At 38.2% G+C, this 23010-nt stretch overlaps 1 protein-coding gene across 10 annotated transcripts in view; it reads left to right on the top strand.

The window, feature by feature from the left end:
• RPS6KC1 (ribosomal protein S6 kinase C1) overlaps positions 1–23010 on the top strand; it is a 178037-nt gene that overhangs the window by 134367 nt on the left and 20660 nt on the right. For 8 of the 10 annotated variants that reach the window (XR_004383284.1, XR_004383283.1, XM_032862752.1 and 5 more), the window contains 3 exons: positions 679–811; positions 10754–12346; positions 12618–12707. Coding sequence is in view for 7 of the 10 variants with exons in the window: in XM_032862752.1 (XP_032718643.1) it covers positions 679–811; positions 10754–12346; positions 12618–12707 (1816 nt within the window). In the remaining 3 variants the exon portion in view is untranslated. The remainder of the gene's footprint in view (positions 1–678; positions 812–10753; positions 12347–12617; positions 12708–23010) is intronic. The other 2 variants (XM_032862754.1, XR_004383285.1) reach the window with 2 other exon arrangements.

The raw sequence follows: 23010 nt of genomic DNA, 5'->3' as shown, positions 1-23010 counted from the left end.
AATATCCTAATTTAACAATTTCCGTAGCATCTAGAAATAATCATTCAGATGAGTTTTATATTTATTTTTCAGATACTTTTTCTTTTACTAACCGCGTGGCAATAAGTCACATTGACATATACTGAAATGAATTTCTTTGCACATCTACTTTATCACTGGCATTTCCCTGGATCTTTAAACCAGGCTTTGACACCAGACGCTACCCACACCTTGTTTCTTTGGAGAAACTTAAAGTAGTCTTTATACTTTTTTGACATTAAACTTTCAAATCGCCTGTTTAATCTAGGAATACCTTTTGTGTCTCAGAAATTTGAATCATCTCACAGTGTCTACTGCTTTAAAGGTAGAGATAGATAATATATGTAAAATAAAACTTAAGAAAAGGTCATAGAGAAATAACTGTGTGTCATCCTGATGACTTAGTTTGAGAGCATCTCTAATAAAAACACTGACCCACGTAATTGATTTTAATGGCAGCTTTGTGGCATCTTCCGTTCTCTGGATTCACGCCAGATGCCATCAGCAGAGCCTCCAGGGACTGAGGGGCATAGAGCAGCAGATGAGTGGTTTCTCTGAAGCCCAGAGTAACTCGGATAGATTAGTTTGGTTGATAAACACAGAGCACAGCAGGCTCCAAAGGCAACTGAGGGTACAACTGACCTTTTTGTTCTCTGTCAGGGTCTAAGGAAAAGCAGTGAATACAGCAGGAACAGAAAGACCATCATCCCCCGCTGCGTGCCCAACATGGTGTGTCTGCACAAGTACATCATTTCTGAGGAGTCCGTGTTTCTCGTGCTGCAGCACGCGGAAGGTTAGTTTGTGGTTTAAAATTGTTTACGGAGCGAAGAGTGTCATCTCCTTAGTTTCTCAGTGTCTATAATGTCCTTTTTTTACTTCTGTCATTGCATGGGCAGATAAAACATACGAAGCCCATGTAAGAAACCATCCTCTTTCCTCCGCTCTCTTTGAGTTGTCAGGGAAAATGACAACCCCAGGTGAACAGGAGGTTTCATTTGAACTACAGTAACATTCTTAGATACACATAACTACTTACTTTCTCCTAGAATTGAGCTACTGTGATGAGCACGTTAAGGTGAATGTGTGCTAAAAGAGCTAGGTTCTATTTTAGGGATTTTATTTTGTTCTCTTGTTCTCTGCTAAAAGGATACATTAATTTTAGATGACGAAAATAAGAAGCATCCCCTGAAGAATTAATTAATTACTTCCTTTTTTAGAATGCATGGGTATTTGCTTAACATTTGACATTACCTAGTTATTCTGATCTGGGTTTTTACGAATACAGCCATTGGCATCACATATGGGTACAAAGCAGAGGCATGGTGCTCTGCCTTCAAACTATTGATGAAATTTCAGCTCATGGTAGAGGGAACAGGTGGCAAAAAAGTACTATGTTTTGATTTGTTTTTGCCCTTTAACACCCGAATTTAAATAAATAGTCTTTTATTTAGAATGACTGAATACAGCATATAAATATAAATCCACATAATGAATATAGGCTTTTGGCCTTAAGAGGTATTTTTTAAATAGTGAAAAAAAATTAAATTATTTCTCAGGTTTCACAAAGGTGTTATTTTTATTTTTACATTACTGAGAATAAAGAATTGTTGTGTTTTACTAATAGGCATGACATTTGAATTTAATGCATTTTTCCCAGGAAAATGAGTCATTGCTTTGTGGAATGAGGTCTTTATGATAACTAATGCAAGATTTTTGACGGGGGCAATAAACTATTAATATTGTTTATTATGAAGTACAGCACAAGATAACTACAGATGGAGGGAAGACCTCCATATGTAGTATTTAATAGGAAATTCAGAAGGGGCTCCATGGTCTCTCAGGTATTAAGAGAGTTAATTGCGTGTGTGAATTGGATAACTAATTCACCTTTGTTCAGACATTATAGACGGCTTTTATCTGAGGATACCAGTGCATTACAGACATTATTGAATTAGAGGTCATGTCATCTGATAGCAAAATACAGCCACCTCTGGTGTGGAACAAAATAACTTGCGTAGTAATAATCCATAATAATTTAGAACAAGGTCAGTAGGATGAATGTAATTATAGTCAATATTCTATTACCCAGTGTGGATTATTCATGTTGGAGATTATCTGTGGCAAATTTTCGATTCTAGTTTGCCTCTGCTGTTGGCAGCTTCTTCCTGCTCATTCTCTTCCTTCTCCAGAACACAATTCCGTTTTTCTTCAGCCATCTTCTCACTTTCTCTGATGCCCCTTAAAGCTGATATTTCAACTGATTTTACTTTAATATTGAGAAAATCTTTATAATATTTTTGAAAGCCATGTGTCTAGATTTAGATTATCTTTACCAAGCTTCTTTTCCTTTATTGTTGGCCTCAGCTAGCTTTGAATGGCTACATGATTTTGAATTTTGAATTTTGAATAATCTACATGATTATTTAAACTTGGTGGGGGAGGAACTCTTTTTGACTGTTGATTTCAGGTGTCTGCTTCTTGATTTTAAGATTTTATAACACAGATATATTATATGACAGTGCAAGTAGGAACTGTACATTCATTTAATATTCAGCAAATTTATTGAGCATGTATTATGTACTAGACTCTCTCTTTGGTGAACAAGACAGGAAAAGAGCTTGCCTCTTTGCAACTTACATTCTTGTGATGAGTTTTCAAACAGAAAACCAAAAGCATGATAATACTGATGAATAATAGGGAGTGCACTGGTCTCTAACAAAGTGAGCTTTAAAAAAATGAACACGTGGGGAGCTACTTTAGATGAGCTAGTCAAGGAAGCCTGCTCCAAAAAGGCAACATTTAAGAGGAGTTTTGAATGACAAAAGAAATAATCATTTGGATGAAATTGGGAAGCACATTGTAGGTACAGGCATCAGTGTAAGAAACCAAAGGCAAAAAGGCAAAAACATGAACAAGAAAGGAGACCGTTTGGTTGGAGTGTAGTAGGTGAGGGCAGTCGTGGTCTCTGAGACTCTAGAAATAGGCAGGAGTCTTGTACTGCAGGGAAAGAACTTTGGCTTTTATTCAAGTGCATTGGGAAACCTGTGGGTCTCTAAAGCAGTGGCGAGATCTGATTTATGTTTTAAGAAAGATCGCTCTGGCTTTTGTATAGGGAATGGATTATAAAGGGCAAGGGATAGTAATCAGTCAGTGCATGGTCTAGACAAGAGGTGATGATGGCATGGCTTTCTGGAGTTCTAGCTGCTGTGCTTTGAGGGTAGGCTCTGGGATCTGTGATAGATTCTAAGTTAGGGAGAGAAGAATATAGGCGACTTTTTTGGCTTTAGCTTGAGCAATCAGGTGAACTTTATGATGGGCGGTGTGCTATGTTTTACTTAATGGTGTTTGTTACTTCTGTGAATTAGAATTCGTGCATATATCATACACACATTGCTTTTATATGTGTAAATAGCTGTTCCTAAAAATCAGTGTTGAACAGTTGTTTTCTCTTTTATGAATGCTTGAGCTTTAGCTTCCTTATGGTTACAGGACTATTCAAGATTCAGGTAAATCTCTTGGACTCATTTTCCTTCCACTTTTAATTCATTTAGTCAGAAATATATTGGTGCTTACTGGCATACAGGCTCAGTTCTAACATGGCAGTGAACAAAACTGATGAAGACTTTGCCCGCATGGAGCTTAGCATTGAGAGGCAGAACCAACAAGCAAATACATGTCAGATGGAGATAAGTTCTGTGGGAAGTTACATAAAAGAAGGGGAAAGGGGATGCTGAAGGGGTGAGGTGGGAGTTACTGTTTTATCTAGAGTGGTCACTTCATTAAGAAAGGGATATTTGGCCAGTGACCTGAAGAAAGTGAGGGGGGAGCATTGTGGATATGTGAGGGAATAGTATCTCAGCAAGGGAGAACAATTAGACTTGGAGCCAAGAGTGTGCTTGGCATATAAGAAATAGCAAGGTTACTGTGGCTGGAGCAGAATGGGAAGAGCTTGGAGGTAGGGAGGCAGGTGGGAAGATCCTCTGTGGTCTTAATAGGCCACTTTAGGGGGCACCTGGGTGGCTCAGTGGGTTAAGCCTCTGCCTTCAGCTCAGGTCATGATTTCTGGATCCTGGGATCGAGCCCCACATCAGGCTCTTTGCTCGGCAGAGAGCCTGCTTCCCTCTCTCTCTCTACCTGCCTTTCTGCCTACTTGTGATCTCTCTCTGTCAAATAAATAAATAAAATCTTAAAAAAAAAAAATAGGCCACTTTAGGAACTTGACTTTTTTTTTTTTTTTTAGCATGAACATGGAGGGAGGGATTCAGGGGCAGAGGGAGAGAGAGAATCTCAAGTAGACTCCATGCCCCAGTGTGGAGCGCAATATGGGGCTTGGTCTCACAACCCCAAGATCATGATCTGAGCCAGAATCAAGAGTCAGACCCTTAACTGATTGAGCCACTCAGGTGCTCCAAGAACTTGGTTTTTCTTCTGACTAGATAGGTGGTGGTTGAGGGATATTGAGTAAAGGAATGACAAGATAGGGATCATTCTGGCTGCTCTGTGGAAAATGTAGTCTAGGAGGGCAAAAGCAAAAGCAGGAGACCAGTATGGACATTTTTGCAGCAAGCCAGTTGAAAATAATTGTGGCTTGCACAAAGTGTTAGTGGTAGAGATGGTGAAAAATGGTCATTAGATTCTGAATCTATTTTGAAGTTAGAACTGACATGATTCTGCTTTACATGCCTGCAAGGTTTTCGGCTCACAGAACTGAAAGAATGGAATTCCCATTTACTAAGATGGGGAAAGCTATGGGAGGGGTGGATTTAGAGGACAAAATCAGGGATTCAGTTTTGGACCTGTGAGTATGAGATGCTTCTGAGATGTCCGGGTGGCATTGAGTAGGCATTTGGATATACCAGGCAGGATTTTAGGAGAGAGATTGAAAATGTTTATTGTTCCTATTAATGAATCCCTTATTTTAACTCTGGAGAAGAAAAGGTGAGAAAATAATTGTATTTAGTGCAGGCCACATGTGTTATTAAAACTTTGAGTTCCTAAGAATTAGGGATTATGTCATTTCCATCATCTGTATCCCAGCATTTAGGAGAATACTTGGTACATAGAAGATGCTCAGTGTATAATTGCCTGATACTGAGTAGGTCAGAGAAAACTTGAAATGCCTAGGTTGGAAGGAATGCGGGCAAGTGTGGATACACCAGCTAGGCGGGGGATGGGAAAGAGTTTTGCACCAAGTCACTTGGGGACTCCAGGGGTGAAATGATTCTCTTTTTATTAACTGGTTTTTTTCAAAAAAATTTATGGAACTAATATATGAAGCAATATTTTTGAACTACGTATAGAAGTATATAAAGTAAAAATAAAAATTCTTCCTTCCTAGTCACTTTAATGCCCAGTTCCACTCTCTAGAAATAGGGGAAAATTTCCAATGTGTATAAACATATACTTTCCACCTGTCTGGTTAAATAAAACGGATCTTACAAATTGTTCTATGGCTTGTTTTCTTCCCCATCTTAACAATGTACCTTCGACAGCTTTCCTCGTCAGTACATACAGGTCTGCCTTAAGACCAGTGTAGTGGTTAGAAACAAGGATTCTAGAGCCAGACTACATTAGTTTGTGTGACCTTGGGCAAGGTGTTTAATGTTTTTGTGCCTCGATTTCCTTATCTATAAAATAGGGATGATAATTATCTACCTCATACAGTTGATGGGAGGATTAAGTAGTTGATATACGTAAAGCACTTAGTGCCTGGCACTTGGTAAACTGTGTGTATTTCCAAATGTTGCTCTTGCTGTTTTGAATAAAGAATATTTGGTTGTACTGATACTATAATTTATTTAACTCCTCCCTTAATAATTGGTTTTTAAATTGTTTCTAGTACTTTTTCCTGTATGTCTTTGTGTATTCTTGTTTTCTTTTTTGAGAACTATTTATAGCATGCATTTCTTGACGTAGAATTGCTGGTTCAAAAAATGATTTTGATCATTGTTCCAGCAGTATTTTATCGTACATATTAAAGTCAAGTCCTAATTCTGGTCAAGCAAATTTAACAAATATTCTTTGCAGTCTTTCAGAAAACCAATAAATTAAAATTTAATAAGAGTTTTTATTAAACTTTATGAATTACTGATTTCATTAGCTTAAAATAGCTAATATCTCTAAGTTTTATATGCTTCAGTGAGGCTTATAAAAGGTGTCATTCATATTTCTGAAGTGTTAAAAATTATAAATATGTTAGGTATTTTCTACTTATATTTTGAGAGATTTTTTTAAAGGATAATGTTTTTAATGTTATAATTATAATTGTAATAATAATTACAATTATACTGTTGACATTTGTGTAAGTTTGTCTATTAGGCCTGATCTTAATTGATAGAAAGTAAAACACACTCAGCTTTTGTGGGTGTGTTATTTCAAAGGAAATAACGTGTTCTTATAAGTTTTGTGGTTTTCATGATTTTGTCATTGAAAAAAAGTATGGGATAGGACCAAAACTTTGTTTCCATAGTTCCATATCGAACATTAAATTTAACTGGGCACCCAGCAAAGAATGGAGAAGGGCTAAAACAGTTTCGTTCTTTTTTGAAAAATGCAGAGTTTTTATAATTCATTCTAGGGTACTTGTTTAGGTTAGGAACAAATGTCATGAAGATAGTGCCAACCATCACATTTATGAATTCTGTGTAATAATGAGAAGAATAGAAATTAAGGGAGATGACATATTTGACTAAACAAATTGGTCAGCTTGCTATCATTCAGTAAAGGCAAGTTGCTGTGAAGATGGCATTACACAGGCTTATAGAAGTAGATTCTGGTATAGTCTATCTATAAAGGAGTTTCTCAACATGTATCAGAAGCACTAAACATATTCATGCTTTTTGATCTAGTCTTTTCATTTCTGGAATTCTGTCCTGACGAAATTATCAAGGATGTTAAGTACTTCATGTAAAAGTACATATTATTTTAGTTATAAAATAGTAAAAGATTGGAAACAGTGTAAATGTCCAACAGTAGATGAACATGTAAATGCCTCATAGTGTCTGTCACATGGTTATGTTATATAGCCACTGAAGTTCATGGTCTCATGAAAATTAGAAAATGTTTATGATGTGATGTTAGTCACAAACAAAAAGTCTGGAAATAAATGTACAAATAGTTAATAGTGTTTTTTAAAAAAGATTTATCCATTTATTAGAAAGGGAGGGAGAGCGCTTGAGTGTACTCTCATGAATGGGGTTAGGACAGAGGGGAGAGAGAGACGTCCAAGTGGATTTCCTGCTGAGCATGGAGCCCAGTGTGTGGCTATATCCCATGACCCATGAGATCATGACCTGAGCCAAAATCAAGAGTCAAATGCTTAACTAACTGAACCACCCAGGCACCTGTAGTTAATAGTTTTGTGTTATTATTGTATTTGTATTATATTATTATAAATAGATTTGTATTATTTTGAATTTTTCTCTTCTGTTCTTTTTTGTATTTAAATTTTTTGAGACCATATATTTGTTTTAAAGCAGAAAGGAAGCATGACCCAAAATAATGACTAATATTTATAGACCTTTATTCTTAAAAGATTTTCAAACTACTTGGGAAGATGTCATCTTTTTATAACCCGATTTAATAACTATTTATTTAATACCTATTATTTTACATGCTAGGCAGAATCCTCTCCTTGTAGTTTTGAAACCCTGTAGTCTGGTATAGGAGATGGTAAAAGTATAGAAGTATGAAAGTAATATTACCATGAAACAGAACATTTTAAATGTTGTAAGAGGGACTGAGTGATATAATGTGATATAACTGAGAATCTGAATCCACTGAGGGCATGTCAAAAAATTGGTAAAAGAAAACAAATTCCTGAGGAACCATCAAGAATGGTTAGGATTTTCACAAGTAGATATTGGAGAAACTAATAAGAAAAAAAAAAATTCTTTAAGTGGTAGGTATAGTTTGAGCAAAAGCCCAGCATGGGTTATATTTGGAGGAATCCAGGTCAGATGAATTATTTGGTGAGTTGAAGAGGAGGACCGCATCATAGCTTGACACATTGTATTACCGAGGGGTTCAGTGCCTCTGTAGAGTTGGTACATACATTATTTAGTAGGTGGAGGGAATTTGGGTTCTTGAATGGAGAAATAGTATAAGTCTGTGCTAAAATGGAAGATTAGTGGGTAGCAATTAGTATGATAGAATGATACGGAAAGGAGTTAAAGCCGGGATCTAGTTGTAGCCATAAAGTTATTCCAAGAAGCAGATTGACCAGAGAAATCAGTAGAAGAGGAAGACGGCATAAAATATTATGGACATGTCCTGTAGGACTCGAAAACTTGCCCAAAAGAACAAGGGAGGAAAAATAATCTAAGATTGGCTTGAAGGTCAGAAAGAGGAAGTGATGGGGGAGAAGGAGGAGAAAGAATTTAAGGACATTGAATTCTAGATTTCAGCAGTTTATCCAGGTGAACTTGGCCTAAGAATGTATACAACTTCCCTCAGAACGTCCCTGGGTACTGTTTCTTGCTGTTACTGGAACGTTGCAACCGCAAAGACTATCTACTTTGTGTTGGCACATCTCATTCTGATGAGTTACCATTTGTGAGTTGAAGCAGCACTGACTGAGTGCCCGTCCTGTCCTGCACACTGTTTAGGCGGTAGATACAGAAAGATGAAAAAGATGGTCCTGTTCTCACAATAGTCCCCATCTAGGAGAATGGAAAACAACATACATTGTTTCAGTTGGACTGCTTACAAGAATCCCAGCTCCGGGTTCAGGCTTTATTGTTAGTGTGCCACAACAGACGTATTTGTGATAAGAGGAATGTGGCTATTGTTGTCAAATGATGAAGAAAATGATGAAATCAATGCATAGCTTCTTTTGTGAGTTTCAAAGCTATATATGAACCTTAAATTTTATTTGAATATGGGGAAATACGAAACACTAAGTATAATCTAGTGAGGACAGAAAGTTAGCTAAGAAAAAGGAGAGGGAAAAGTTAAACACCATAATGTCCAATACTCCTAATTATTGTCAAAATGGGAGAAGATTATTAACTGGGTCATAGGGAGAGATGTCTCAGTATCTTAGGATTAATTTTATGACAGTTATCCTTTATTATACATTTACTTTATAGTAGGCACAGTACTGGGGCTATTTACTGAGTTCCTCTAAATGAAATGAAATGCCAAGTACAAAAGGATTTTTTTGGATGCTTCCACTAACCTTTTTATACATATAATTGACTGTCAGAGATTATTTCTCTTAAGATCGTTACCCTTGGTATAGGATGCTTAATAAGGACATTAAAAATGTGCTGGGAAAAAAAAGTTGCCTTCTCCATGTTAATGAAGGATTTATTTTTAACACATTATTTCCCATTTTTGGAAGCTACGGTTAACATCGTCACAAAGTATGCATCTGCAATTATCGTTCATAAGATTTCTAGATCAAATTTAACAATTATAATACAATGAAGCTTTGGTAGGTTTTTGATACTTATAGTTATTTGTTCAAAGATTCTAATGAGCAAAACAGGTGGAGTTTTTAATGGTTAACATAACACAAAAAGAAAAATAAGGGGAAATAACTAGTAAGTATTCCTGGTAAAGCATCGGCTTCCTTTATGTTTATTTGATTTCTGTGATTTCTTTGAAATTGATTTTTTTAAAAAGATTTTATTTATTTATTTGACAGAGAGATCACAAGTTAGGCAGAGAGGCAGGCAGAGAGACAGGGGGAAGCAGGCTCCTTGCTGAGCAGGGAGCCTGATGCGGGACTCGATCCCAGGACCCTGAGATCATGACCCGAGCTGAAGGCAGAGGCTTTAACCCACTGAGCCACCCAGGCGCCCCTGAAATTGATTTTTACAATTTTACTTTTCCATAGGTTTCTCGTATATCTCAGAATACAGAACCAGAATTACAATAGTTGGCCACATTAATGGCTGCCCAATCAATTTTCCTCAGTTGCTTTACTTGGTCTTATACCATATATGATGTGTATGGGGGGAATGGGAAAAATGTTATTAACATGTCATTTACAATGGCGTAATTATATACCCGATGTCGTATCTCCCCTCTAATCTTGGAGTGGGCATAGTATAGAATATTATGGAATAATATTGTTGATTTTTACCCCCTATAGTCTATACAATTTTAAGAGGACTTATTTATGTATTTCCACTTGGCCAAGGGGCCATGCTTCAGAAAATTATTACATAAACAGCTCAGAACGTAATCAGATGTTTCAGCAGCTAAATCATATTTAAAGCAGTGTTCTTTTTTTTTTTTTTTTAAAGATTTTATTTATTTATTTGACAGAGAGATCACAAGTAGGCAGAGAGGCAGGCAGAGAGAGAGGAAGGGAAGCAGGCTCCCTGCTGAGCAGAGAGCCCCATGTGGGGCTCGATCCCAGGACCCTGGGATCATGACCCGAGCCGAAGGCAGAGGCTTTAACCCACTGAGCCACCCAGGCACCCCTAAAGCAGTGTTTTACTGTGAGATTTCGTATTAGTATTTGTTAAACTAATTTCAAAGGGAAAGATAGATTGTCATTTAAAAGATAACTGGTATCAGGAGATGTTTAAAACTATACTCAACAGTCAGCAATAACAAGAAAGCATTTCATTAAAATGCTTGTTTTACAGCATACTTGATATTACGGGTATCATTGTCTTGTGTTTGGTTGATTATTAGAATGCTCTTTGTTTTTCTGAGGGCTTCAATAGGTAACCATTACTTTGGGGATCTTAAAAATTTTTTTGGTTATACTTGTTCACAGGTGGCAAACTCTGGTCATATATCAGTAAGTTTCTAAACAGAAGCCCTGAAGAAAGCTTTGACATCGGGGAAGTGAAAAAATCTACACTTACCAAAGTTCACCTTCAACAGCCAACTTCTAGTCCTCAGGACAGCAGCAGCTTTGACTCCAGAGGAAGTGACGGTGGAACCATGCTCAAAGTTCTGCCGTTGAAGACTAGTCTTACTCCAGGCTCTCAAGATGATAGTAACCAAGATGAAGAAGGCCAGGATAGCTCTCCAAAATGGCCAGATTCTGGTTCAAGTTCAGAAGAAGAATGTACTACTAGTTATTTGACATTATGCAATGAATATGGGCAAGAAAAGATTGAACCAGGGTCATTGAATGAGGAGCCTTTCATGAAGATTGGAGGGAATGGTGTTGATACCAAAGCTACTGAAAGCTTCCCAGCACACCTTGCTGCTGGCAGTGACAGCCCCAGCACCCAGCAGATAGCTCATGAGCTGAAGTTCTTTGCTGGAGATGATGATGCAGAAACAGTTAGTTCTCCAAGAACGTCAGATTCCCTTAGTAGATCTAAAAACAGCCCCATGGAATTCTTTAGGATAGACAGTAAGGATAGCACTAGTGAACTGCTAGGCCTTGATTTTGGAGAAAAACTGTATAGTCTAAAGTCAGAGCCTCTGAAACCATTTTTCACTCTTCCAGGTGGAGACAGCACTTCCAGGAGTTTCAGTGGTAGTGAAAGCAAGGTAGAGTTTCTAGCTCAGGACACCATTAGCAGGGGCTCAGATGACTCTGTCCCAGTCATTTCTTTTAAAGATGCTGCTTTCGATGATGTCACTGGCACTGATGAGGGAAGGCCTGATCTTCTTGTAAATCTACCCGGTGAACTGGAGCCGACCAGAGATGGTGCAGCAGTGGGAACGACTAAGTGTCCGCAGACCGACATAGGCATAATTGAAAGTAAACTGTTGGAAGCCCCCGATGTTTTATGCCTTCGACTTAGTACTGAAAAACGCCAAGCAAGAGAAGAAGAAGGCACGGAGGAATTGAATGATCCCTCTGGACCTACATCCCAGAGTCTAGCTGAGAAACACAATGCCCAGGGGGATCTTGGGATGTTATTTGTAGCAGCTGCTGATCATAGTAGTTCAGGAGACGTGTCTTTGTTACGCACCGATTCTAAGTTCCAAGGACTTGGAGTGGTGGAGTCGGCAGTAACTGCAGACAACACAGAAGAAAGCTTATTCCATATTCCTAACCTACTCTCAGGTGCTAATGAATATAATGTAAACACAGACACTTTAAAAACTGAAGAAGTATTGCTGTTTACAGATCAAACGGAGGATTTGGCTAAAGAGGAACTGACTTTATTTCAGAGAGACCCAGAGACTAAGGGAAAGAGTGGATTAGCCCTAGAAGGAGACAAGGAAATACATCAGATTTTTGAGGACCTTGATAAAAAATTAGCACTAAACTCCAGGTTTTACATCCCCGAGGGCTGCATTCAAAGATGGGCAGCTGAAATGGTGGTAGCCCTTGATGCTTTACATAGAGAGGGAATTGTGTGCCGCGATTTGAACCCAAACAACATCTTATTGAATGATAGAGGTCAGGAACTTTTGCAAATGCATTTCTTTTTATTCGCTGTTGCTTCCAATTAACTGAGTAGGCGTTTTATCTTGTAATTAGTATCTTCATTTCCTGTCTAGAGCTTCATTATCAGTGCGGCAAATTCACCCCCAGTAATAGCTTCTAGTACTTAATGATGCCATTATTCTTAATGATACTGTTTTTAGCTACAAAAGGAGTAATTACAGTTCACTTCTGCAGAAAATGGAAGAGAAAAATGTTTTGATTTCTCCTGTCGTTTTGTTTTTAGGACACATTCAGCTAACGTATTTTAGCAGGTGGAGTGAGGTTGAAGATTCCTGTGACAGCGATGCCATAGAGAGAATGTACTGTGCCCCAGGTTAGAGCAATCTCCTAAAATGTTTCACTTGAAAAAGTAGTTCAGCAGCTCTCTTTTCTTTGCAGAAGTTGTGTTTTTCACTCACAGTTCACATATGTGTTGGATTTGAGTATCTCTTTAATCCTCCAAAAAAAGAAAATTTGGAAATTAAAGCATTGTATATTCCAATAGAGGGATGTGTGTGTGTGTGTGTGTGTGTATTTGTTGTTGTTAAACAGGTTTATACTTTAGAACTGACAGTGCAGTCTTGTCTTAGACATGTCGTAACTTCTTAGTGTTTAGAAGGACCTTTAAGTACCCCAAACCTCTTTAACTGCATGGTTTTATTCAGATAGGAGAGGTAGCCAACAAAGGGGGTAAAATTCCTAAGGGTAAAATGGATAATAAAAAAAAGTGGAATTAGAGTTCTTTTCTGTATCTGAGACATTTTAGGAAGCATGTTCTTCTTGGTTTAAAATAGCCAGTTTAGCCAAATATTTGACACAACAGGTTACCATATTGTCTTTGTTTCTTAAAAATTAGAGATTTATTTCTGGGGTGTGTTAGATCCTTTGCTGGTAATGATAGGTCATTTAAGCATCTGAATTGGATTTGAGTTAGTGATTCTGTCAGTGCAGATGGGGCTATATCTGAACCCAAAGTTTGCTCACCTTTTGCCTACCTTTTAGCCTCTTTGGATGGTCAAAGTTGCTTCACTTGTCACCCCAATAGCTTTCAAAGGAGGTTCAAACTGATTATGTTGACATGATCTGCTTAGTTCTTGATTAATACAGTGTTTAATGCTTCCTAGCTAACCAGCGTATTATTGATGCTAACATTGCTTCCCTGCATAATGGGAAATGATTATAATTAGGATTGAAAGAGCTATATTGTTTTTAGTTACAACCTTCATTGTTAAGAATTATTTCTGTATTGGGGAATAGCAAAGTTTTTCAACCTGCAAAGCAAATATTCTAAAACTATTTCCTGAAAACAATGATTTGGATTTTTTTCTTACCGTTATACCTTTTCCTTTCCACTTCCTTCCCTCAAGTTAGGGGTGTTTGATTTTATTTTTTTCCCAGGGGCAATAGAGCATGCCTGTATTTTTGTTTCTCTCAAGTAGATAATATTATGCTGTTTCTTTTGAAGCCTTATTAGTATGATTTAGTTAATGGGATAACAAAAATAATTTCATAGTGTAATCACTTTATGATGGTTTTCTGGTTCTTTTTTTTTTTTTATACTTCACCCCCTTTTCTAATTTGATAAATAACATTTTAGGTACCAGTGTACGCAAGTACATATGTTAATTGTAATGAATTTGGAGGTTTTAGAATCAAAATTAAATCTGGGAGTTCTTTGACATGAAACCTGTTAAATCCAGAAGTGAAGTGCAGTATAAACGTCACATTAAAACCAAATGTTTGTGAGACATTGTTTAATATTTATAACTGACTCCTTATTTCCTATTTTTATTTTCACTCTCTTATTGAAAACTATAGGGTCATCCTTTGGCATTCCAGCAGATTGTTTCTTCAGCGTACAGTCCTATACTTTAATATTCATAGCATGTTGACATCCTGAGAATTTTAATATATGTGGAACAAAGCTATACTGCATTCATCAACTAATACATACTTTTAATTTTGTGTACCGAAATACTGAGTTTAATCCAGATCAGTTTCCAGATTTTCCTTTAAAGCCTTTCCCCGGAAATCACAATTCTAATAGTTTACCAGCAGGTGGCAGTCTACCATTAATGGATTTTTACTGTCATCTTCCAGGTTGCCCTTCACTAACATTTGAAAAAAGCTGTCATCTGAAGAAGGGCTTTGTTTTAATTATTTGCATGAAAGAATTGTACTTTCAAGCTTTGTGAGTTGCAGAAGTGTTCTAGCATTATGGCATGCACTGAACAATGTGGAAAGTCTCTTCTATTCTTTGGGCCTATTAATTTGTTTTATCAGTTGGGGGGGAAACAAAACCAGCAATGGCCTTCACTGAAAAGTAAAGCTAGTGTTGTAATGTAGATGATCATAAACCCGGAGAGTTACAGAACACAGTTAAGTCCATGTTCTCCTGCCCCTTGCTTATAATGTAAAGGAACTGGGACAAAAAATTGTAAATTACTGTTTATTTCAAGAGTGAATAGTGGTGCCACTGATAAAAACTGTTAAGTAGGTTTTCCTCCTCTTCTCAAAGGGTGGGAGCAATGCTAATATGCTAATATTTCAGTCCTTAAAAGTCACGAATCCATTAATACATGGGGACAGAGAGTACTTAGTCATCTTCTGGTCTGCCCTTAGAGACACTGCAGGGTTGCAGTCATTCTCTCCCACATTCCCTCTGCCTTTCTGTTTTCCAGCTCTAACCTTAGTATTATTGTCCAAGTAACTCTAAAGCATGTTAAGCTGCTGATGTTTGGTAAGAAAGTAAAGTTGTCATAAGATTGTGATGAGAACGATCCAGTTCTGTTTAAACAGCATGCAACCTCTATCCCGACCCCTCCTCCCTCCTGGGAATCCTTATCACGTATTTGTCCTAAAAACATGATCCACCTGCCCTGTACTTTATAATATCAGCAGTGTATCTTTTCATCTTGTGGATGATGTGCCTTTATATTTTGAGAAAAATTTCCAGTAACAGATTCGATTTACACGGACAGAAACTTGAGCACATGCCAAACTAGCAGGGGGGCCATTATTCTGCTCTATAAATAAGTTTAAAAAAGAAACAACACACACACAGAAACCTGTGAATCAACATGTTTTGGTCTAATTGAGGGGAAGGCAAGATAGATAAATTTTGAAATGCAAATGATCACCTTCTGTTACTGAAGTATAGTTTCTGCCAACTTTGCGATCTCAGATTTTAAAAAGTCATAGTCCTTTTAGCAGTGTGTACTACCAAGGATATCTGATGTTCACCAGTTTCTACAACAACATGAAGAACTTTCTTAAAAAGTTGCCACTTTTTTATGTTAAAGAAAACAAGTCCATAACAAAAAGATAAAACCCATGGTGCTTTCTCGGTCTACATCTGTGAAAAAGCCGGCAAATAAACGGCCGCAGCTGCAGGCCGATCAAGAGGGTCTTGAGAATACGAATTCACTGATCAAACCCAGCCCTGTTTTCAAAGTCGAAGCCATTCTTTTAGGTTCACTTTGTATCCTTAGATTACCTAGGATGATTCTCTAGAAAGGTTTTATTTTAAATAAACCTCATTCATAGTAAATGGGTTCCTTTCATACCAGAGAAACACAGGACAGAGTTCAGGAAGAGAAGGAGCAAAGAAATAGACCCCAAAGTGGAAATAGGTTGTATAGCATGACAATATAAACATAATACTGTCTAGTTTCCACGTTAGGAAACTTTTAGATACTTTATTAAGAGAATTGTGGACAGGTTGCCCTGTTTTTGGTGGTGAGCGGTTATAGAATAAAAACTGGAGTAAATTGATTATTCTTCTCTAGAGGACTTCTTTGTAGTTACTCTGATTTTATTTCTTTTTTTTTTTTAATTTTATTTATTTATTTGACAGACAGAGATCACAAGTAAGCAGAGAGGCAGGCAGAGAGAGAGGAGGGGAAGCAGGCCCCCACCAAGCAGAGAGCCTGATGCGGGGCTCGATCCCAGGGCCCTGAGATCATAATCCGAGTCGAAGGCAGTGGCTTTAACCCACTGAGCCACCCAGGCGCCCCTCTGATTTTATTTCTATATTTATGTACATACACGCACACACACAGGATTTTATGTGCTCTATCATCATAACTATTTATCATAACACAGAATAAATTTTTGTTACAGCATTTTAAGTGTAAATGAAGAATAAAGTGTCAAGAAAGTATTTTTTATTTATTTTTTTAGATTTTATTTATTTATTTGACAGACAGAGATCACAAGTAGGCAGAGAGGCAGGCAGAGAGAGAGAGGAGGAAGCAGGCTCCCTGCGGAGCAGAGAGCCCGATGCGGGGCTCCACCCCAGGACCCTGGGATCATGACTGAGCTGAAGGCAGAGGCTTTAACCCACTGAGCCACCCAGGCGCCCTGAGAAAGTATTTTTTTACCAGTATTTTTTCCCCTTAACAGTCTTGACCCTTCATTATAAAAAAGCAGCTAGAACCTGTAATAGCATATAAAATACAAAAGACTATATTTGAAAGTTTAATAAGCAATCTAAGGCAAATGAGTAAAATTGTTTACATGTTCATTATTATGCTAATATAATCACTTCAGTTTCTTATTCTGGTCTTCACAGGTTATACGGTATCTTATCCCTGTGTGTCCTTCACCTTTATTTTCTACTCCATTATGTGCCGTTATACATGCTTGAAATTTACATTGATATTTCTCATTGAATACTTTTCAGACTTTAGAATTTATAGGTGAATATGTGTGTAATTGAAGAAGTCCAAACTGCTTTTTACTGCAGTCCGATCTCCATGCTCCCAGATGTCAAATGACAGCTTTGCTTCCTCTCTTAGGCGATTTCACACTTTGAAACAGCTCACAGCTGACAGTGAAAAGCGAAACATAGAAAAATCATGCTGAAAACTATTGGCAAAATTCAGTTTTAGAGCATAACATTTATTTACTACCACCCTTTGCCCTTCTAGTCTGACTTTATCAAAGAGTCCATGAATATATTTTTGGAGGATAGTCTCCTCTGCCCTTTTTCATAAATGTATCTTACATGTTATTTGTTGCTTTTTTTAACATGGGGCTCCACGTGATAGTTTTGTATTTGATATTAAGATCTAGGACTCAGCCCATGGATGGTTTGAAATATCATGAGGCTGTCATAAGTTTAATATTTAGAATCATAAAGTGGAATTAAGAATTAATAACCTTCGGGGCCCCTGGGTGGCTCAGTCATTAGGCGTCTGCCTTTGGCTCAGGTCATGGTCCCAGGGTCCTGGGATTGAGCCCTGCATTGGGCTACCAGCTCAGCGGGAGGCCTGCTTCTCCCTCTCCCTCCCCGCCCCTGCATGTGTTCCCTCTCTCACTGTCTCTCTTTTTCTCTCTCTGTGTCAAATAAATAAAATCTTAAAAAAAAAAAAATTACCAACCTTCAATATTTTTCCCACAACCATTAACTCATAGGTTGGCCTTAAGCATGTTATTTAAGACTTTCTAAACCTTAATTTACCACTAGTAAAACAGATTTGTTGAGTATAAAAAAAGATCACAACAGATATCAAATCACCTAATACCCTTCTTACACAAAATGTAGTCAGAATTCAAATTCATTTTTTAAAAAGATTATTTATTTATTTATTTATTTGACAGAGAGATCACAAGCAGGCAGAGAGGCAGGCAGAGGGAGAGGGAGAAGTAGGCTCCCCGCTGAGCAGAGAGCCCGATGCGGGTCTTGATACCAGGACCCTGGGATCATGACCTGAGCCGAAGGCAGAGACTTTAGCCCACTGAGCCACCCAGGCGCCCCTCAAATTCATTTTATTAAGGCCAGAATTCCCCCCCCCCCGCCAAGGATAAATACTGATTTCTTATCTGCTGCTTAGTAGGGTGAAAACCATTATTTCATTTGAGGACTTTCAAAGTGTATGTGTATGGATACACACACACACACACACACACACACACACACACACACACACAGATTAACTTATTTGAGAGAGAGAAGGAGAGCACAAATAGGCAGAGAGGCAGGCAGAGGGAGAGGAAGAAGCAGTCTCCTTGTTGAGCAGAGAGCCTGATGCGGGGCCCGATCCCAGAACCCTGGGATCATGACCCACGCCCAAGGCAGATGTTTAACCAACTAAGCCACCCAGGCGCCCCTCCAAGTATATATTTTTATTCATTTCTAGAGTATTTACATAATATATATGATGTGAAAATGAGGAATTTATGGATAGTATTTTCATTTGGAAGAGAAAAGCCAAGACACCTTTTGAGTAGGGTGAAATTTGATTGTCAAGATTCTCAAAAAACAAAATTGTTTAAGGAAGAAAGAATCATTTTGCATATGAGAATTTTGGGGTCTTAAGTAACTTCACCAAACATGAGGGAATGCAAAGTTGAGAGAGAAACCAAATGAATATAGATGTGTATATATATATTTTTAAAATTTTTTTAGAGATTTATTTATTTATTTATTTGACAGAGAGAGAGAGAGACAGAGAGAGGGAACACAAGCAGGGGGAGTGGGAGAGGAATAAGGAGGCTTCTCACCTAGCAGAGAGCCTGATATGGGCCTCGATCCTAGGACCCTGAGATCATGACCTGAGCCGAAGGCAGCTGCTTAACGACTGAGACACCCAGGCACCCTAGATGTACATTTTTTCTTTTTTTTTATTGTTTTTTTTTTAAACTGCGTCCTCCCCTGCCCGTCAGCCCTTACTTCCCCCGCCACCCCTGCAGTTCTTAGATGTACATTTTGAAATAATAATGATATAACCAGGAAATACGGATATCTCTCTGGGGTAGGTTTTAATTTTTCCCCCCAAAGGAGAAAGAAGAAAAAAGCAAGAAGGAGCTATAGAAATAATTTTTAAAGAGTACAGTATTTGTGGTTAATATTTAAACATTATCTTTCAAACAGTAACTCTTTTGTTTGATTTACTCTTAAGCAAAACTTCACCAGTAACTCTCCTGTACATAGTGGATGCTCTAATGTTTTCCTTGAACAATTAGCAAGTACTTTTAGTCCTTTGCCTTTAGTTCTTATTGTCATAAGGACCAAATCTCTTTGTTCTTTGGGAGAACCAGTAACTTTTCCAGTTAGCCATAGAACAGTGAAAATTTTACACTGATGAGTATTCCCTGATGTACTTCACCCCATCTGTTGGTGAAGCTTGTGCCATGAGTATAGAGTCGTATTAAGACAAGCAAAAGAGCTTTGCAGTCAACCCAAATCTTACCTTGTCCAGGCAAGCCCCTCCTGACAGAAAGATTAAAGAGTTGCTTTATACTGTTTCGAAAAGTCTGGAACCTTGGGATCCCTCCATAGGTAGGATGTATCTTGGATCTCTCACAAATCCCCCAGTGATGGGCCAGTCACCTTCACCTCTGCGTTAACGTCACTCCATGTTGAAATAGACCCTTTCTGAAACCATACTTCTCATCAGGACGAAATATGATTTGTCTCCACTGACGGGAATGAGGCAGAGTAATAGCAAAGTGTCCCATCCTTGTGATTTGGCACCTTAGTGGATAATATATTAGCTCTTCTCAGGAGAAGAAATTCTTTGGCCATTAGAACTAGAGAATTTTTAAGAGTCAGTTAATAATGATTTCATACGGAAGAGGTAAAATACAAGATCTCTGTATGTTTCATAAGACTACCCGTTACACCGACGAGTGGGGGGTTACCTCAAACTTTTTAGATTATTAAGAGGAAATTAGTTTTAACCTCTTATTTACTCCAAACAATTTTCTTTCTGATCTTGGACAGATTCTTTTTTTTAGAAGAGGAACATGAGACCAGATACTTGTAGTTTTAAGTAATAGCTGCATTGTAATGCTTCTTGATTTTCAGGTCTAAGTTGATTTTTGGCAGCTATTCGGTTACTTAGCCTCACTACCATATTATTATAAAAAGGAAAATGAACTGTCTTTTACCTCTGATCTTTAACGCAGAAGAGATATTAGTCTTAAATATTACGTACCAGAGCTACTGGCTAGCTACTTTGACCAAAGCATCCGTTTCCATAGCATATAAAATTTTGTCAGTTTGTATATGTGCTGCCGAAGCGAGCACAAAATTTTGTCAGTTTGCATCTACATGAAGTAACCAGGGCTTACTCCTTCCAAGCAATTATTCACAAATGCTTCCTTCAAATAAATGTTTAAAAATGCTAAGGTTTTAAAAAAATTGATGACAAAGCAAATGGGATTCCTTAAGCTCCTTTAATAGCAGGGCATGAAGCTCTGGCTGCCTAACAGGACAACAGTGGTGCGGAGCGGGTGGGGGGACTGCGTCTGTCATTTTCACAATTTTCAGTTAGCCTTTTTCTCATCAGTCAACTTTAATGGCTTTGGTTGGGTAACACTGTGACACCCAATGGCTATTCAGAATGGAGTTGTTGTGATATGATCAATGGAAAATGGAGCATGCTGTTGTTTTGTTTTTTTTTCCCCTACTAGCAATGCAGGGTGAGAGAGGAAGCAAGATTGTATAGAGCTCAGAATTATAAATGTAATCAGTCAACCAGAAGTCATCTGGTAGTTACCCATTTCTTATTTTATATCACAAGAAGTATAGTAATGATACCTGTAAGCTCCCTTGAACAGGTAATTCTTGGTTCTGGAATGCTGAATCAAGTTAAATGAAGGAGTTTGATGCAGCTTATGCAGATAAGTGCAGGAAAGCTCAGAACATGGTTGCTAGGTCACCCCTGCAATGAGAAACTCAGAGCTAGGTAGCGAGAAAAAAGCAGATTTAAGTATTTAGTCAAGCCCAGCTTGAATTCTCTGAGTGCAGTGTGTCCTTATGTCCAAGTCCCCACAATACAGCTGGCCCAGGGTTTCAGATAATTAAAATACGTGAAAAACCACTGGATTAATAAAATAAGGTGGTGGCAGGCAGCAAGGCTAGATCCTGGGTTGAACCAAGAAAACAAGTGTGTGAAAGGTAGAGGCACACACTTCTCCCATCGCCTTGTGGTGCAGTGAAGCGCGGAGCTCTGGCTGCTGCACACTTCTCTCTGGAAGGTGCTAGCCTCTGTCATTGGCCCTCTCTGGATAATACTCTAGTGGATGAGAGGAATGTGATACTGATAATTTTTAAGTAGTTCATACACCCTACTCAACAAATAAGGCATTTGAATAATCGAGTACAGAGTTGGAAGTTTTTTTTTTAAATTTATTTGACAGATCACAAGTAGGCAGAGAGTCAGGCAGAGAGAGAGAGGGGAGCAGGCTCCCCTCTGAGCAGAGAGCCTGATGTGGGGCTCGATCCCAGGACCCTGAGACCAGGACCTGAGCTGAAGGCAGAGGCTTAACCCACTGAGCCACCCAGGCTCCCCAAGAGTTGGAAGATTTTATGGAATGAGGAATGGAGAAGTAGGCAGCCAGCATTTTCTAAAGTAGGATAAAATATGGAGAAGGGGGAGCTAAGTGAGAATTCCAGGCTCTTGATAGTTTATCACTCTGAGAATTAAGATCTGCCTAAGAGATGTGAGACCTTGGGCAAGTACATTTCTTCTGTCCAAATGATTTCATTTAAAATACACGTTCTCTTGAACACTTGTGTACCTTCAGACTTTGGAACTTTAAATGTCTCAACTTTGATAATTTAGTTTATAGGTATTAGAGAAACAGTTCAGCCCTGAATTTAAAGTGAAATTTTATTCTCCTAGTTGATACTACTTTTAGTTTTGCTTTTAGTTGCAACATTTTTTGGAAACTTTTTGAAAAATTATCTCTATATCTAAATTAATACCCTTGGGAAACTAAGAGGTGTAGTTGTCCTCCAGTTTACTTAACTGAGTTTGTTTTGGGGGACATTAAGAGAATACTAACATACTAATTATCTCACCAGACTAGGAGCCAGGTATCATAGGCAGCTTACACACTGGTAGCACCTTTCACGGGACTGGGTGCCTGGATTGCCACATTGAACAGGGGCATGGGAAACCCTGAGTTACCTCCCAGTCCTGTCTTCTTCCTGCTCCTGGGGTTTGTCAGCTTTTTCCTTTGCCACACGCCATCCCCTCAGAACAAACCGAGGCAGTCACCGCACTCTGCGGAGGGGAGCCCTGGAAGGCGCCCACCGCACCCCGATCTTTAAGCCAGCAGCATGACTTGCCTGGACTGCCGCACTCATCACCTGACTGACCTCCATTCTCACCTGACTCTAAGCTGCGTTTCATCCAGCAGCCAGGGTGTGCTTTAGATAATGTTTAGAACTTTCTAGCCTAACACATATAAAAGTGTGAAAGGACTTGATGTAGATCTCTATGCTTGATGGGACGTAAGGAAAATGAATGCGATGAGGCTTTTGTAGATGCTCTGAATCCTGGAATGAACTGTGCTACAGAACACAAGATGGATATATTTATTCAACAAACACTTATTAAGTGCCTCCTGTGCCTAGGAGCTGGAAATAAAAGACATAATTGGTATAGGATTGACAGTTGATTTTTTAAACTTACCTTATAAAAAAAAAAATAAAGACTACCCAAACAGAAGACCTATACAATTGGTTACCTAGAATGTCAATAGACCTTTATTGGTGAATAGTTGCATTTATAGAATGGTAATTTACCACACCAACAAAAGATGTGCTTAGCTGTTTCTCTACTCACCATTTAGTTCCATATATTGTTGGATTAAAAAAAAAAATTCTTTCTTCTGTGTTT

The sequence above is a fragment of the Lontra canadensis genome, unplaced genomic scaffold (assembly GCF_010015895.1).
Source record: "Lontra canadensis isolate GAN:19392208 unplaced genomic scaffold, GSC_riverotter_1.0 scaffold24, whole genome shotgun sequence".
NCBI lineage: Eukaryota > Metazoa > Chordata > Mammalia > Carnivora > Mustelidae > Lontra > Lontra canadensis.
Note: the sequence above shows the minus strand (reverse complement) of the source record. Positions and strands in the feature narration are given on the sequence as shown.